We start from the raw sequence: 16,525 nt of genomic DNA, 5'->3' as shown, positions 1-16,525 counted from the left end.
TCCTGTTTGAGGTCCCTCCATCATTAATCATGAGAAAATTTGAGAATGACTTTCACTTGTACACATTTTTAAGTGCCTTGTTTTTTAATTAAATTAACAGGGTTAGATCTGTCAATTAAAATTTAAAAGACAAATATCACAAAATCAGGGTAGAATTGGAAGGTTGACAACAGCTTCTTTCAAGTACTAAAAACGATGTAAGGCGATGGGGGGGTACTGCTTTTTTTTGCGTCAACTGACGATGGACACTGAGCGTCCAACGAAAGGATGAATCGAGAACTAAAGTTTTTATCGAGATTAGTATCAGAACAACTAGGGGAATCTCACCATTTCAGCCGTTTGTTGGACCCCTTTGTCCAACGACGTTGTACAATAAAACGACATGAAAAGGGTTTTGTCTCTCTTAGCCTCGCTTCCTCCCGTATCTCTTCTATTCATTATTAATTTTTTTTTCTCTTTGCGGCAGCGGAGAGGCAAAGGATAGAGACTGAGGGGTCTCCATCTTTTCCACTTTCTTCCTCTCTTCTCGCCTTCTCTTTACCAGAAATTCCCTTTATATACCTTCTGATTCAGTGTCCCGTAACGCTGTTTCTCTTACTATAGTTCCAAGATCGAACGGTGGAGATTCTCCTGATAAAGATTGAGAGTGAGAGAGAGAGAGAGAGAGATCGAGTTATGCAGTCAGATACGACGGTTTTGAACTTAAGACCTGGTGGTGGAGGCAACCGAGGTAGCAGACTCATTGGTCCTCGCTTCGACTCCTCTTTCGATATTAGTGGTGGAGGCGGCGCTGCTGGTGGTTCTTCGTCCTCTGATCTCCAGCTTCTTCGTCCTCATGGCGGCGCTCCTCTTACTATGTCTATCAAGGTTGGCAAAAACCCTAGCTTTCTTTTGCGGATCTAAGTTGAAAAAAAAAATCTCATTTTTAATGGATTTTGGATCGTTCTTTGCTGATTATGTTTGTACTGGTTATTTGATCAAGATGCTTTATTTTTATTTTTTTGATCGATTTGAATTGATGTTTTTTTCCGTTTCATGTGTAATTTTGTGGATTATCTGCATGTATTGGATCCTTTTGTTGTTTTTAGCAGATTTAAACTTTCTGATTGTTCATCCTTCTCGATTGATCTATATTGGCTTACACATCTTTGAATTATAATTACTAGTTTGTTTTTTGTGATGAAAGATTGAACATTTCGATCTTATTTTCTGACTGTACTACTGTACAGCAGAAAGATGGGATGGTGATTGAAAAGTCTCATATAGAATAAAAAGAAGCAATTTGGATTGCTGTTTCTGCACCAGAAAAAAGATACCTTTTTGCAACCAAGAACTTAAAAAAAAACCCTATAAAAATTGCTTTCAGAAATGGCTTTTTTTTTTTCTTCTCCTTTTTCTGGAACAAAGTGATAACCTAAACATTGTCATAAAGTTTTTCGTGTGCCCTCGTTGCCACATTTTTAATGCTTTTTTTTATTTATTATTTTTAAACAAAAATTATTTTTTGTTTGTGGTTTAAGGTTAGGTTCTAGTGTGAAGACGGGGCTTTGATCACAGGTCTTTGGGGTAGTACCATGTAGAGAATTTACCACCTCACCAATGTGGCACCTTCAATGCTTTGAGTTTTTTTTGTGCCACAATCCTTCTGGTTGTGTAGAATTTGTGTTTGAACGTCTGAGAATTAAAATCGTGGCCAACAAGAAATTTTAATAATATTTTTTACCTTGTTTTTGGTACACTTCTAGTTTCGCAGCAAGCTGAAATTTTGTTTTTATTGTATTTTTAGTAATTTTTACCTTATCATGATTGACCCACTTTTAATCTACCATTGGACCAAAATGTATCAGTTTGATAGGAACTTTACTTTTATATGAGAATCTTTTATCTGTCCGGTCTTCTCCAAGTGGTGTATCGGCATTCACCAGCTGGACTGCCAATTATACCTTCAAAATGATAAATGTAGTTTTGGCTTGTAGCTTGGTGCCTATTTAGGATGACAGACAAACTTTGAAGCACCCATCCTGCTTCATAATTTCAAAAGAACCCTGTCTTTTAGATTACATGTGGTATCTCCGAGGAGGTATCCCAAATATGAAGGGAAAAGTAGGGGAGTAAAATAAACACAAAAAGTTCGTGTTATGTTACGAGCATAGTCACCAAAGTCTCCGATTTATTGAAAAAGTCACGATTTAATTGTGACTTTTTTCCTTCACTGATTTAATCCGACTTTTTCAATAATACGTGACTTTTATGAAATTCGTGATTAAATCACGAATAATATGTATAAGAATGAAGATGCAAATGAGAAGGACATTGATTTGATGTGTTAATGGCACATAATTGTGGTCTTTTTTATATTTTGAGTAGTATAAACCTTGAATATGTTGTGAATCTGTGCTTACTCGCTTTGGATGGATGCACAAGTGATATCAACATGGGAACTCTTGCTTAATCATTCTAGTTTAATAAGGAACTTGTTGATTTAATGTGAAAACAGCCATTAGTAGGAACAATTACATAGCCCTAATCTAGCTCGATTTTTTCCCGACTTTTTTTCAATGTTTCCTGATTTTGTCAAATTTTCCCCTTGTTGACTTATTCCCGAACCCCGACTTGGTGACTATGGTTACGAGGAGGGTTCTTCCAAAATTTTGAAGCGGCCTGGCCGCTTCAAAGTCGGATTCTTAGGTCAACTGTTCAGGGTTCCTCTTTTGGGTGATTGCTTCTTATGTTAGCTAAATTCATCATTTGTAGGCTAGTTTTCAATCAATAACATGTTTATTGGTATTTGTTCATCTGGTTAATTATTTTTTCTTTCAATATTTTGTTCATCATATCCTTTGTTGTTCATGGAATCTGGTCAAAATACAAAATCTAGGAAATGTTGTCACTGACTTCTATGGTTCTGCTTTTATAGTCAGGAGACACAAGGTTTGAGAATCGCGAGCGTGTTTGGTACTCCCGAGACCAACTTCTTCAAATTAGGGAGGTGAATATTCTATTTTTTGACTTGATACTTGTGTGTGTTGTTAATTAATGAGAAAAACATATTATAATCCAGGGATATGCAATAAATGGAAAGTTGTGATTAATGAAATTATTTGTTTCTTATTCATGTTTTATGCCTTTGCATGGTCACTCCTTTCCCAAATTGTTCCATTTTTTTTTCTTGTATCTTTTTACGATCCTTTCATTTTGGAAAAACTAAGTGGATCTGTTTTCTTAAATCATTAAGAAACATTTATCCAATTTCCTTTTTATTATTTCAGGTTAATTAATAATAATAGAACATGTAATCTTTGTAATTTTTTTTCCAAGATATCACTATGTATATTGAACTTTTTTTTTTCCAATTTATCTTTCCATGTTAATTTAGACTTCTCACCATTTTTAGGGCCAAGTTCCTTGGTGTTGTAATCATGTAATCCAGTGCTGGTTTCTTACATCTTATTGTTTTTGACCGGTTCTATAATTATTCCATCCCATAGGTTGTTAGTGCCCCGGAGGATATACTGAAGCTCAAACAAGAAATTGAAGCTGAATTCTTTGGTGAAGGTCAGAACTGGGGCCGTGGAGATGCCAATGTAAGGTTCTTTGTATCTAATTATGAGTTGTCTAACTCCTCTTGTATATAAGAAATGATAACCTGCAGGGGCGTAGCCAGGATTTTCTTGTAGTGGGGACAAACTATGGTTAGTTGTATAGTTGAAGAACTTGAAGATGAATGGTTTTAGTTAGAAATTCAGAGGTTTTTGGTTGGAAAAGGATATTTAGGTCATTTACAATTAATATATGAGAAGGCCTGGTCAAGGGGCAATGTCATCAACAAAAAATTGAAAAAAAAAGAGGGGGGGGGGGGAATTGGAGGGAGGTGAGGGTGTGGGGGCAAATGGGGAGAGAGAGGTGAGGGAGTGGGGACAAATGGGGCATGTAATTAGTTGAAATATAGGGGTGTCTCAAAGTTCTGTGGGGGCAATTGCCCTCGCCAACTCCTTATTAGCTTCGCCTCTGTTAATCTGGATTTATTATTTAGTGTTTTTCTGGTGATTGTGTTACGATATGACTTATGAGAACAGAAGTCAAGTGCTTTCTATGGAAATTTATGCTTCTTTGTTTGAAAAGCATGGAAAATGATTAATGCTGCTAACCTCAAATTAGCCGGAATCTAGCACAGTTGATGATGATAGTGATGTTGTTTTCTGCATACTTCTTGTTGGTGTAGCACTTTGTCTTGACACCTTTTCCTTTGTCCCTAGGTGCAACCTCAACCTCAAAGTCGTTATACTGAGCCAGACAACCGTGATTGGCATGGACGATCAGCACAATTACCTGCTTCTGTTGATGAGCGGTCCTGGGAAACAATTCGAGATACCAATAATCGCCAAGAACAACTAAACACACAGTTTTCAAGGGCTCACATATCTTCTAGCAAAGGGGTAATGAGCATTTATGGCATTATCTAATTGATTTGTATAATAATTTTCTTGTTCCCATCCTTATGCTATCTTGTGAAACTGATTTCCTGTGTATTGATGTTATTTGCTGGTCAAGGTGTGATTTTTATTTTGGAGTTTGCTGGATAAGCAACTAATTGCTTTTCCGTTGTCTATATCTGTGGACCTTGGTGTTTCTCTTTTGCTTTGCTTTTCCATTGCTTTAAGATTCAAATGCTAGTCGTGATCATTTGTAGGATCCTTACCAATCCAAAGGTTGAGCTTAGTTTTAAGAGGAGGGAAGATCTATGACAGTCATGTTTTTTGAATCATTTTTCTGCTTTATGTTATTTACTGCACAGTTTTATCCTATGGTTGAGCTTTTTGAGATTTTTTCTCTCTCGCTTTAAATACTGTGTTCTTGTTTATGTATATTTTGGCATGCATGGATGCTATTTGGCTATTGTTCTCATTTTTATTTGTTTTCTCTTTTTACCAGGTGGGACCTGCTCCTGCTCTTGTCAAGGCTGAAGCACCATGGTCAGCTCGAAGGGGGAATCTTTCTGAGAAAGAACGTGTCTTGAAGACAGTGAAAGGGTGGGGGTTATGAACATTTCTATTTTTATCTCATGTGCATGTGCTGTCTTACTATTTAATTCTTAAACAGGGCTTGTTTGCGTTTCTAGAACCCAAGGCTCAATTCAGCACAAATAGTAATTAGAAAAAAAGAGTGCTGCTATTGTCACCCCAACTTTTACTTATTGCATCCCAATTAAAAACAAAGAAAATAAGTGAATGGTTGAGAATATGTAAAAGTTGGCGTGCAAATAGAAGCGCTCTCAATTTTTTTGCTAGATTTCTATTTTTAGGATTTTATTCCAGCCTAATCATAATTGTTTGAATGAGTGTTACAATGTTTTGTAATGTTGAGATTATAATTTGAGCCAAACCTTTGTAACGTTTGAAGAGTGTGTTTTAATCTTTAATTGGGGTGGTAAATAATTTAAGAAATCAGGTTGTAATGAGTCAAAGTTGGGGTGCCAATAACAGCTCTAAAAAAGTGTATTTTGAATTCTCCAAATTCTACATGCTAGTTTTTTAGCTGTCCATCTTATATCTGTGATTTGTGTTGTGATCACATATTGTTTCCTATTTTTTTTGCAGTATACTGAACAAGTTGACCCCTGAGAAGTTTGATCTTCTTAAGGGCCAACTAATCGACTCTGGGATCACGACACCAGATATCTTAAAGGTTCCCCTTTTTCTTACAGAATTTGCCTTCACCATGTTTCGCTGAGATCTTTTAGTTTCCCATTAGTTGCATGTGGAATTCATGAGTATGATTGTAATGATGCAGGGTGTTATTTCATTGATTTTTGATAAGGCTGTGCTGGAGCCCACATTTTGTCCCATGTATGCTCTGTTATGTTCTGATCTCAACGAAAATCTTCCACCATTTCCTTCTGATGAACCTGGTGGGAAAGAAATCACGTTCAAGCGAATTCTCTTGAATAATTGTCAGGAGGCATTCGAAGGTTCTGAAAGTCTGAGGGCGGAGATCAGGAAGATGACCGCTCCTGAGCAAGAATTGGAACGTAGGGATAAAGAAAGAATGGTGAAGCTGCGCACTCTTGGGAACATTCGCCTTATTGGGGAACTTCTCAAGCAGAAGATGGTGCCCGAGAAAATTGTTCATCATATTGTTCAGGTGATTATTTGATTTATTTTTCTCTTCTCAGCTCCTCCTTTCAGATACCTTGAGATCTCTGCCTTATATCTGCTGGTTGTGTTAAATAGGTGCTGCTGGGACATGATGGTAAGACTTGTCCAGATGAGGAGAACGTTGAGGCCATATGTTACTTCTTCAATACCATTGGCAAGCAGTTAGATGAGAGCCCAAAGTCTCGGCGCTTCAATGATGCTTACTTCAACCGACTGAAGGAGCTGACAGCACACCCTCAATTGGCACCACGGCTTAAGTTCATGGTCCGTGATGTTCTTGATTTGCGGGCTAACAACTGGGTCCCCAGGCGTGAAGAAGTAAATTTCTAAATCTCGTGTGCCTTTTCTGATTGATCATTTCTGTTACCTTTATTTTTTTACCCCAATCATCCTATTGTTTCCCTTGGTTTGCAGATTAAGGCCAAGACCATCACTGAAATCCATTCGGAGGCAGAGAAGAATCTTGGTTTGCGTCCTGGTGCGACTGCCAGCCTGAGAAGTGGTGGTCGTGGTGGTGTTGGTGCAGGAGGCTTCCCCATCACCCGACCTGGCTCTGGAGGAATGATGCCAGGAATGCCTGGAACCAGGAAGATGCCCGGGATTGACAATGAAAATTGGGAGGTTCCTCGTAACCGGTCTGTGGCAATGCAGTCTGCAGGACGCGTTCAATCTTCCTTGGTCGGCAAGTCAACATCCCTCAACTCACAGATGTTACCACAGGGTAGTGGTGGCCCGATGGCAGGTAAGACAAGCGCATTGTTGCAGGGCAGTGGTGCCCCCGCAGTTCGTCCTTCCAGCTTAGTTACAGGTGGCGACTCTCTGGCACAAAGCCCTGGTCCTACCAAACCCATTGGTCCATCGGCATCTGCGGTTCCTTCTCTGGAGAAAAAGTCAGCTCCTGTGACAAAATTAAATCCTGCTGAACTTAGTAAGAAGACGGTTTCTCTTCTCAAGGAATATTTCAATGTCCTCATTCTGGATGAGGCATTGCAGTGTGTGGAGGAGCTGAAAGCTCCTGAATACCATCCTGAGGTAGTCAAGGAAGCTATAACACTTGGACTAGAGGAGAGCCCACCCTTGGTAGAACCGGTTGCAAAGCTCCTCGACTTCTTGTTCACTAAGAAGCTTTTGACTGCTAGGGACATTGGGACAGGATGTCTGCATTATAGTTTGATATTGGATGACATTGGCATTGATATACCGAAAGCACCCAACAATTTTGGCGAGATTATGGGGAAATTGGTCCTGTCTGGATCTCTCGACTTCAAGATGGTGAAGGAGGTCCTAAAGAAGGTTGAAGATCCCATGTTCCAGAGGGCTATTTTTGATGGTACAATGAGAAGCATCAGCACAAGCCCTTCCAGTCGGGCTGTGTTGAGTGCGCAGGGAGCTGAGATCCAGGCCTGTAAGGAATTGCTTTCTTGATTCAAAATGTGCCTTTAATTGTGATGGGTAGTTCTGTTATTTAGATTATGTAAGCTGAGAAACCAAACTTTTTTTTTTTTTTTTTTTTAATTTAATTTAATTTTGTTGTTCATTTTTAGCTTTTACCCCTTTTGAGTTATTTTATTGAGTTGTATATTTTCCTGAGGTCATGTGAGAGTTTATTAGAGAGAGAGAGAGAGGCCATGAATTTCAGCTGAGTGATGATAGAGATGAACAAGGCCTCAAGTATGAACCAGTCTTATGTTTAATTAAATTTTGATTTTGAGGATTGAGTAATTTAGTTTCTGTTAAATTTTCCAGATTGTGGATGGTATGATGTATATTGGGGATTGGCCCCAGTTTCATCTTTCTTTGATTATGCCTTTAATTTCATTTCTACAGTTCTCTGAAGAGGGAGGAAATGATAGCAATTGACTTGAACTTCACAGATCCCCTGTGTAAGGGTGCCTCTATCTCTCTCCCTAATTTTGCTTGGGCAGATCATACTTCTTTTCTACTTGTCGATTTAAAATATTTTTATTAATTTTAGTAATAAAAAAGGGTTTTGGCTTCAGATATAAATATGAGGGCATTTGGGTCATTTTACATGTATGTCATCGAATTTGCTCATAAAAGGCAAAATCTCGCGTTAGCAAAAGTTTATTATTTAATAATTTAATATAATATAAACATGATCGAATCATCGAGGTATCGAGGGGGAGAAAAGACAAGACTCGGAATAGCGAGTTTTAAAACCATAACGGCTCGGTCCTCGAAGAGACAGAGTTGAATCATTCTATTTCTCTCTGTTTGGATTACGTTAGAGAGGTCTACTGGGTTTTGGGATTTGCAAGATTCACTCTATTTGGATTGATAGAAACAGGAAAAGAGAGAACAAAAGTCAGCTTTCTCTCCATCTTAGAAAACAGTTCCTTCTTGTTCTTATAAAATAAAAAGTCGTGATAATTTGATTTACCCACGTGGCATACTCAATCTGACGCATCCTGAAGTGATATGTTTTGAATTATAGACCTGTATACCTTGGGATATATGATTTTCTTGGGATACCCTAATTTTTTGGGAAAGTGCAATTGTGTATCTTGAGGCATGCAGATTTACTATTCTTGAACGTGTCACGTTAGGGATGTCGATTGAGTATGTCACATGAGTAAGTCAGATTATCATGATTCTAAAACAAAACCACCGAATTGAATAAAAGAAAAATTGTGGACAATTCAGAGGCGACTCGACAGAGTAAACACGACGACTCAGATCTCAGACGAAACAATGTGATGAACGATTCACATTAACTATCTCAATCGTGCAAGTCAAAATTGTGTGGGTAAGTCAGATTATCACGATTCTAAAACAAAATCACCGAATTGAACAAAAAGAAATTGCACAAAAAAAGAAAAAGAAAAATTGTGGACGATTCAGAGGTGACTCGACAGAGTGAATAAGACGACTCGAGTCTCGGACGAAACAATGTGATGAATGATTCACATTAACTATCTCACTCGTGCGAGTCATCTCGGTCTCGAACGAGTTTGAATATAGATAAAACCTGTTCGGGTTCTAACATGGTTTTTAAACTCATTCGAGACCGACACGTATCGTCTGAGTTAACTTAATATCAAAGTCCAACGAGACTAACTCACAAAGTGTTATGAGACCACCGTGTATTGTGAGATAAGCGACTTGTCTCAGACGATATTTTAAATTATCTCGGATGATACCAACGATACGAACGAGATAGCGCAGTAAAGTGTTTAACTTGCGAGTTAAACGAGACGTCTCAGACGAGATTTTCAAAATCTTGTCTGAGTTAATCGAGACAAACAAGTTGTGCCTCAATCTTCTATTCTTTCACCCTCAAATTGATTTTTTTTTTAATTTTATATTTTTTTGGTTTTATTTTTTAATAGGAATTATTTCTGAATTTTTCAGATTTTTTAAATGGTTAAAAACCATTGTCTCAATGGCGAGCGAGACGAGACGTGTCGTCCGAGTCAACTCGGTATCGGAGCTGAACGAGACGAGACGATATACCGAGTTTAAAAACCATGGTTCCTGACGACGATCATCTCTTTGGAAACCCTAAAAAGGTTTCCTCTGCCTTTCACCGAAGAAAACCCTAACTTCGGACATCTCTCTCAAGCTCAGGTAAACCTAAATCTTATCCAGTTTAAGCTTCTTTTTTTAAGATCTTAGGTTTAGGGTTTTGTTTCCCAAGTTTACAGTTTAGGGTTCACGTTATGTTCACAGTAGAACTATAAGCTATCTTCTTCGAGCTACGTTTTTGTTCTCTCTCTCTCTCTCTTGAGTTCTTCTTTTAGAAGAACAAAGATGGTGAAAATGAAAGAAAGGAAGGTTAATGTATCTGGTAAGCCAAAGCATTCGCTAGACGTCAACCGTGGAAATGGAAAGGGAAATGGAGACAAAGAGACTCGAAGCGCTGCAACAGTGCGGCGCCTCAAGATGTACAACACCAGGCCGAAACGTGATCGTAAAGGAAAGGTTTTGAAGCACGAATTACAGTCGAAGGAGCTACCATCGACCCGAATCCAACCCGATCGTCGTTGGTTTGGTAAGTTAAATCTTTTTACCTCAATTCACTTTTTCTTAAACACAACTGATTGAATTGGAATCTGTAGCGATGTACAGATTTTAACTGAAATTACCCATAGATGAACAAACTTATTTGGGCAATTCATGTGTGTGAATTTTAATTTTTGTTGTGTTTGAGAACTTTAGGAAATACCCGTGTTGTAAATCAGAAAGAGCTCGAATTTTTCCGTGAAGAGCTCCAAAATCGAATGTCGAGCAACTACAATGTTATTTTGCAGGATAGGAAACTACCCATGTCCCTTCTAAACGATCACCAAAAGGTATTAATTTTTTTTAAGCTTATTAATTCAAGTTTGTGATATTTGTGTAATTTTACATCCATTTTCCTTGAAATATACATATTTCTTTTGCTAAAATTTTAGTATTTTTTTGGTATTTCAAGCAAGCTAGGGCTCATCTTCTGGATACCGAGCCTTTTAAAGATGCATTTGGACCAAAGAAGAAGAGAAAGCGTCCAAGGCTCTTGGCAGCTGATTATGAATCTTTGCTTAAGAAAGCTGATGGATCTCAGGGTAAATATAATTGTATTGTGTTATAGTCGACTAGAAGGTGGCATGTGCACTTGTAATCTGAAGGGCTTATTTGTAATCTTAAATATTACCTAAAGGGTGGGTTTGAAGATTACGTAGTAAAAAAGATATTTTTATAATTTTGAAAACAAACTAACGTGATTTTAAGGGTGTAAGATTGCAATTTTCTTGGTTTTTACCAAAATTACCCTGATAAATATGACCCTGATTATATTAAGTTTAAATGTTGAGGCGGGAGCATATTTGGAATCCAAAATTTGATATTGAACCACTTCTACTCCGTCTTCTCTCATTATAATAGTAAAGATATCTTTGGGTTTATTTACATTTTTTCCATTGCTTTTTCTTGGGGGAGGGGTAATAATTCTTAATTATTTTGCTAGTTACCCCAATTCATATTAGTATTCCCTTTAAAGAGGCCTTTAGCATAGAGTAAAAGTAAGTAAAAAGGCTTATAATTAGTTTGCAACTTATGTGTAATAGCATAGGAAGCCAAGATGGGAACAACTTATGTTGCAAATTGACGTGAGTGGTGCCATTGCTTAGTTTGAGAAGATAATTAAGTTTATCATGTTTGCTTCTTGATTTGTAGATGCCTTCGAGCAGAAGTCAACAGCTGTTCCGTCTGTTGAAGAAAGTGAGGCAGATGGTTTAAGGGACTTGGTTAGACATACAATGTTTGAGAAGGGCCAAAGTAAACGTATTTGGGGTGAGCTCTACAAGGTTATAGACTCTTCAGATGTTGTCGTGCAGGTCAGAATTTATTAGTTGTCAAATATTGTTGCAATAAAGTTTTAAAATGATCCTATTATGTGTGTGCTCGTGTGTATCTACATTTGTGTGCATGTAGGTTTGAGTTATTTATATTGTGAGGTTGAAATTTGAGGGCTTGTTGGCTAGAATTATTAATGCAACATGACTTGTAGTCACCTCTATTGACAACTTGGCTACTGTTTAGATTATCGGTTAGGGTAAATCATAAGACAGGTCTACCGATAGTGTGGTGGTACATGTGAGACAAGACCATTTGTTTTCTCTCAGATCCCTCCTTTTTCACTCTCTGTTATAGGTGTTGGATGCTAGGGACCCACAAGGTACACGATGCTATCACTTAGAGAGGCATTTGAAAGAACATTGCAAGCATAAGCACATGGTTTTTCTACTAAACAAGGTTTGTTTTCTATATTATATATCAAGTGTGATATTTAGAGGTTTATGTTTTTTCTACAATCATCCAATTTTGATACCCTTTTCCTTAGTGTGATTTGGTTCCGGCTTGGGCTACGAAAGGATGGCTCCGAGTGTTATCGAAAGAATACCCTACTCTAGCATTCCATGCAAGTGTCAATAAATCATTTGGCAAGGTATCTTTAACATATCTTTCAATTACCTTTTTTTTATAGGTATATCTTGCAATTACTTTAATATTACATTTCCATTGTCATGCTATTGTTTTTTATATTAAATGCTGTGTTTTTATTTACTTATTTTAAATTTGTGTTTGTTTCTAACAGGGTTCCCTTCTATCTATACTGAGGCAATATGCTCGTTTAAAAAGTGACAAACAAGCAATATCAGTCGGATTTGTTGGGTACCCAAATGTTGGAAAATCATCAGTTATCAACACCTTACGTACAAAGAATGTAATCTTCATCTTTGTTACTTTGGATATTGATATTGCATTTTTAATCAATTTACTCTGTCTGTGAATGAACTTTGTCCATAGCTGAATATAGTGAGATACATTAATGGATTTACTTGAAATTTTCTATGGAACTATTCTTCAGTTGATTGTCTTATTTCATATCGAGTTTTTATGTGTTTCATTCTTCATTGTGGATAATGATACTAGGTTAGTGCTCCAGCTTAACTAAAGTATTTGTTATCTTTTCTTTACGAAGGTCTGCAAGGTGGCTCCAATTCCAGGGGAAACTAAAGTCTGGCAATATATAACACTTACAAAACGGATTTTCTTGATAGACTGCCCTGGAGTTGTTTACCAAAATAGTGATTCTGAAACGGATATTGTACTTAAGGGGGTGGTAAGTTCTTGGTGGCTTCTCTTGCTTATTTGCATTCCTTAATTGTTTCTAAAGTAAAATTGTTTACAATTAAGTTTGAAGCATTACCGAAATTATAATAGTAGTGGTTGCCACTTATTACTTTTGCCTTTCTCGATACTCCTTCGATAAACAAGTAGGTCAATGAATCATGTTGTGAATCTATGATACCCTGATACATGTATACCATCAAAATATCATCATAATTGGAGAAGGGTATGTATGGCAGGATAATAAGGTATTTATTTATACCAGAAATCACAGAAAATAATATATTAATATGAATATCATATTTTATCAACATAAATTATTCAACTACAATGTACTTTTATTGGATGTTTACACACATATTGATGTGGATAGATTTGCTGACACTTATCTCAATACCTATGATTGAGTTAAAGATGCGTAGAAGAAAGAAATCAGCAATATTGACGGAGTCAAATCAGTCAAAGCTGAGTCAACTCGGATTGACTAAGTCAACTTGACTCAAGCTTTGACCAGTCCACAAGACCTAGTCCAACTTCTCTTAGGAATCTCTCTTTCATTGAGTTTCTATTTTTTAAGTTGCTTAAGTAGTCCTAGTTAATTTTTATTTCAATTTTAGAAAATTTCTTTTCCTAGTTAGTTGTAAACTTGTTTTTTGTTTTAAATTCGTTTTTATTCTTTAGGTTATAATCAGAAGTCCAAATTGAGTTCTAATAGGTTTAGAAGGTTAGTAATATGTTATAGATTGATTATGAAGTTACTTTTTAGTGTTTTAGAAGGTTTCTAAGTTGTTATGGAGTTATTTATATAAGGAGCTCCAATAAACAAATTCAGTGAAGAAGTAAGTTTAATAAAAGAAAAGACTTTTCTTCCCTCGACATAGAGATTCTTCAGTACTCTTAGTCCAGATTTGTGTGTTCTACCCTACATCACATACACTGGATTGTGTATGTGCGAAAGCCACACATCTTTGATTTCGGGAAATGATAGAACATCTGTGTTCTTATTGTTTTCTAGAATTGGAAAATTTGAGTTATCCAGCCATCATGGTCATGAATGTGTCAATTACATGAAAATATAGTTCCTATACAGCCTTTTGTGAAAATGAGGCGAAGGTGTTCATAATAAAGCTTGACCAAAGGAAGGCAACACATTCGAGTTCTTAGTCAATTGGCAAGTTTAAAATGGCCCATCAAAGAAACAAAAACTTGACCCAAAATTTGGTTGAGTCAAACTCATACCAATAGATCAGTTTCCAATCTTCTTTTCTGGTAGGAGATCTGTTTCCAATTCTTCTTATTTTTTTAAAAAACTTGCTTAGATAATTAGACACGAAAACCATTACAACTTGCTTAAATAATTAGAAATGAAATATTGCAGCTAGTTTTGCAGCTTTCACACTGATTTTTGTTACACAAAGCTATCCAGTTTCTTTTTATTTGTTTATTGTTTTCATAAACATTTTGAGTCATAACCAGGTACGTGTTACAAACTTGGAAGATGCATCTGAACACATTGGGGAAGTTCTGAAACGTGTGAAGAAGGAGCATTTGGAAAGAGCATATAAGATAAAAGATTGGTATGTGAGCAAAATTTCTATTCTCTTATTATGCCCAGATTCTTTTTATTCTGCCCTGCTTTCTTGTGTCTAAACTTTCACTATTGTTTTATTCTCAGGATTGATGATAACGACTTTCTCGTCCAGCTATGCAAATTGAGTGGAAAACTTTTGAAGGTGTGTTTCTAATTCCTAATGCTTACAATCAGCATTTGCAATTATAAATAATTTTGTTAAATTTGACGGTGCTTAGAAAATTTGAAGGTATTCTCGGGAGTACTGGAAAAGTTTAGCCGAGTATGTTTAAAGGATGAACATTTTATAAACTCAAAAGCTAGATCAAATGCGATAGGTTTTGAACTGCCTCAGAATTGGGCTCCCAAACCTTGCTCTGTTTATGTATGAAGACGTTATTAATGAAATGATTTTAATTTCTATGAAATTGTTGCTACATGAAATTTAGTATGCACAAGGAGAAATGAGTCTAAGAGATAGAATGCTTGTAATAATATATAAATATGGTGATCTAAGTCTAAAGATAGACTTGAATGGCAAAATAGGATTCATGTGTCCAATCCCAATATTTTAGATAAGGCATGGCCAGATATACCCCAACTAACGAAGTGATCTTGGCATAAGTTGGGGTTAGTTAAAGGGGTTTTCTTGGAGGAGTTTGTATTTAGGTGGGACTTCTTGTGGTCTTTGTAAGTTTTTTTTTTTTCCTTTTTGTTCCACTTTGTACTTGCAACTGGTCATCTTGACCTCTGTCTTTAGTAATATATCTCTTTTACCTATAAAAAAAACGAAGAGATCTTGGTGGGGTTACCATCATAAACAAGTGATAGTTTGGATGGCTAATCCATTTGGGTCATGTTTAGCTTGAAATTCCTAACCCAAAAAAGTTGACTTGTGCATATTAGTTTTAATTATTTTTCACGTGTGTGCACATGCCATTTTTTCTGGAATAAATGAGTGTATTTTATTTATGCTTGGTGGGGTTTGTGTCCAGGGTGGTGAACCCGACTTGATGACAGCAGCAAAGATGGTCCTTCATGACTGGCAGAGAGGTCGGATTCCCTTCTTTGTTCCCCCACCTCAGCAAGTAGATGGCCCGTTGGAAGAACCCACAGCTATTGGCTCAAACGAAGGCATAGCAGTGGACAATGACCGAGCCTCGGCAGCTATCAGAGCCATCGCTAACGTTATTTCATCACAACAGCTAAAACATGTCCCTGTTCAAAGAGACCTCTTTAATGAGGACGAGTTGCGCGAAGAGAAATCTGAGCTGCTTTTAGAGTCGATATCATAGATCTTTTTGGTGTGTATTGTTTTAAGTTGTGAGATTTGAAAAAGGAGAAGATAAAAATGTTGAGTGGGATAAGACATGTAAAATTATTTCCCTTGTGGTTGCAAACAGGATTTTTGAGTCCCCTTTCCTGACTTCTGCAAGTAATTTTTTTTAACGTTATCACATTATCTTTAGGCAATGGATATGAATGCTATGGGCCTCACTTGCAAATGTTGCATCTCAATGAGTATGAAGACCTATATTAACAAAGCTTAGATTCATCCACAGAACCTGACGACTAGCTTGAATTAATGTCTATTGTGAAAGTTAAGGGAAGAGGAACAGAGGCTGAAGATGAGACACCTTGAGTTGAATGCTTTCGGGAACATTTAATGCTTAATACATATCCCTTCACGTGATGTTCAAGGAAGACTACTAGATCCAGCTATCCACCTTTAGCTTTCTCGCATCCTTCATCATCTTCCTCAATTCAATAACTCTGCTCCATACTCCCATATCACCATGAATTTTTTACAACATTGAGTAAACTGCAGGATGGTCTTGCTCCACCTTGTACAAGTCCTTTGCAGCAACAAATCGAATTCCAAACTAGAATGCAAGCCACATGCACCAAGCAATGCAGCACCCAACACAACAACATCGGGCCCAAATGGCATTATCCTTGTCAATTTATCTGACCCGCTTTCCCAAAAAGGTCAACTATGGATGCATAATGCTCCCTCCCTGCATGAATCTAGTATTCTCTCCATAGATTCAAAATACATCTCGCCTTCTGCAACCAATCCTCCATGTGCAGTATGCTGCTAACACGTTAGCAAGTGATGTAATCCGGCTTAACACCAATTTTCTTCATTCTTTCATACTCCTCCAAT

At 37.0% G+C, this 16,525-nt stretch overlaps 2 protein-coding genes across 5 annotated transcripts; both read left to right on the top strand.

Annotated features, from left to right (window-relative positions):
* Nucleotides 1–430: 430 nt before the first annotated feature.
* EIFISO4G1 (MIF4G domain-containing protein / MA3 domain-containing protein) lies at nt 431–7,877 on the top strand. Its single transcript, XM_086452997.1, has 9 exons — nt 431–867; nt 2,918–2,989; nt 3,489–3,584; nt 4,257–4,436; nt 4,933–5,030; nt 5,598–5,685; nt 5,791–6,141; nt 6,231–6,473; nt 6,570–7,877. Exons 1-9 carry the CDS (start codon nt 676–678, stop codon nt 7,578–7,580), a joined length of 2,331 nt encoding a protein of 776 aa, XP_086309123.1. The 5' UTR covers nt 431–675; the 3' UTR covers nt 7,581–7,877.
* Nucleotides 7,878–9,585: 1,708 nt separating this feature from the next.
* LOC147397388 (nuclear/nucleolar GTPase 2-like) lies at nt 9,586–15,812 on the top strand. Of its 4 annotated transcripts, none has more exons than XM_086452987.1 (12): nt 9,586–9,743; nt 9,917–10,167; nt 10,335–10,468; nt 10,591–10,720; nt 11,331–11,491; nt 11,808–11,909; nt 11,998–12,102; nt 12,253–12,381; nt 12,640–12,780; nt 14,265–14,365; nt 14,464–14,521; nt 15,354–15,812. In XM_086452987.1, exons 2-12 carry the CDS (start codon nt 9,927–9,929, stop codon nt 15,651–15,653), a joined length of 1,602 nt encoding a protein of 533 aa, XP_086309113.1. In that variant the 5' UTR covers nt 9,586–9,743; nt 9,917–9,926; the 3' UTR covers nt 15,654–15,812. The 4 variants fall into 4 exon arrangements, with proteins under 4 accessions (XP_086309113.1, XP_086309117.1, XP_086309115.1 ...); XM_086452991.1 differs by having other exon boundaries at nt 9,640–9,743; nt 9,905–10,167; XM_086452990.1 differs by having other exon boundaries at nt 9,674–9,743; nt 9,846–10,167.
* The last annotated feature ends 713 nt before the right edge of the window (nt 15,813–16,525 follow it).

The sequence above is a fragment of the Akebia trifoliata genome, chromosome 8 (assembly GCF_017979445.1).
Source record: "Akebia trifoliata isolate Shusen 1 chromosome 8, ASM1797944v1, whole genome shotgun sequence".
Lineage (NCBI taxonomy): Eukaryota > Viridiplantae > Streptophyta > Magnoliopsida > Ranunculales > Lardizabalaceae > Akebia > Akebia trifoliata.
Note: the sequence above shows the minus strand (reverse complement) of the source record. Positions and strands in the feature narration are given on the sequence as shown.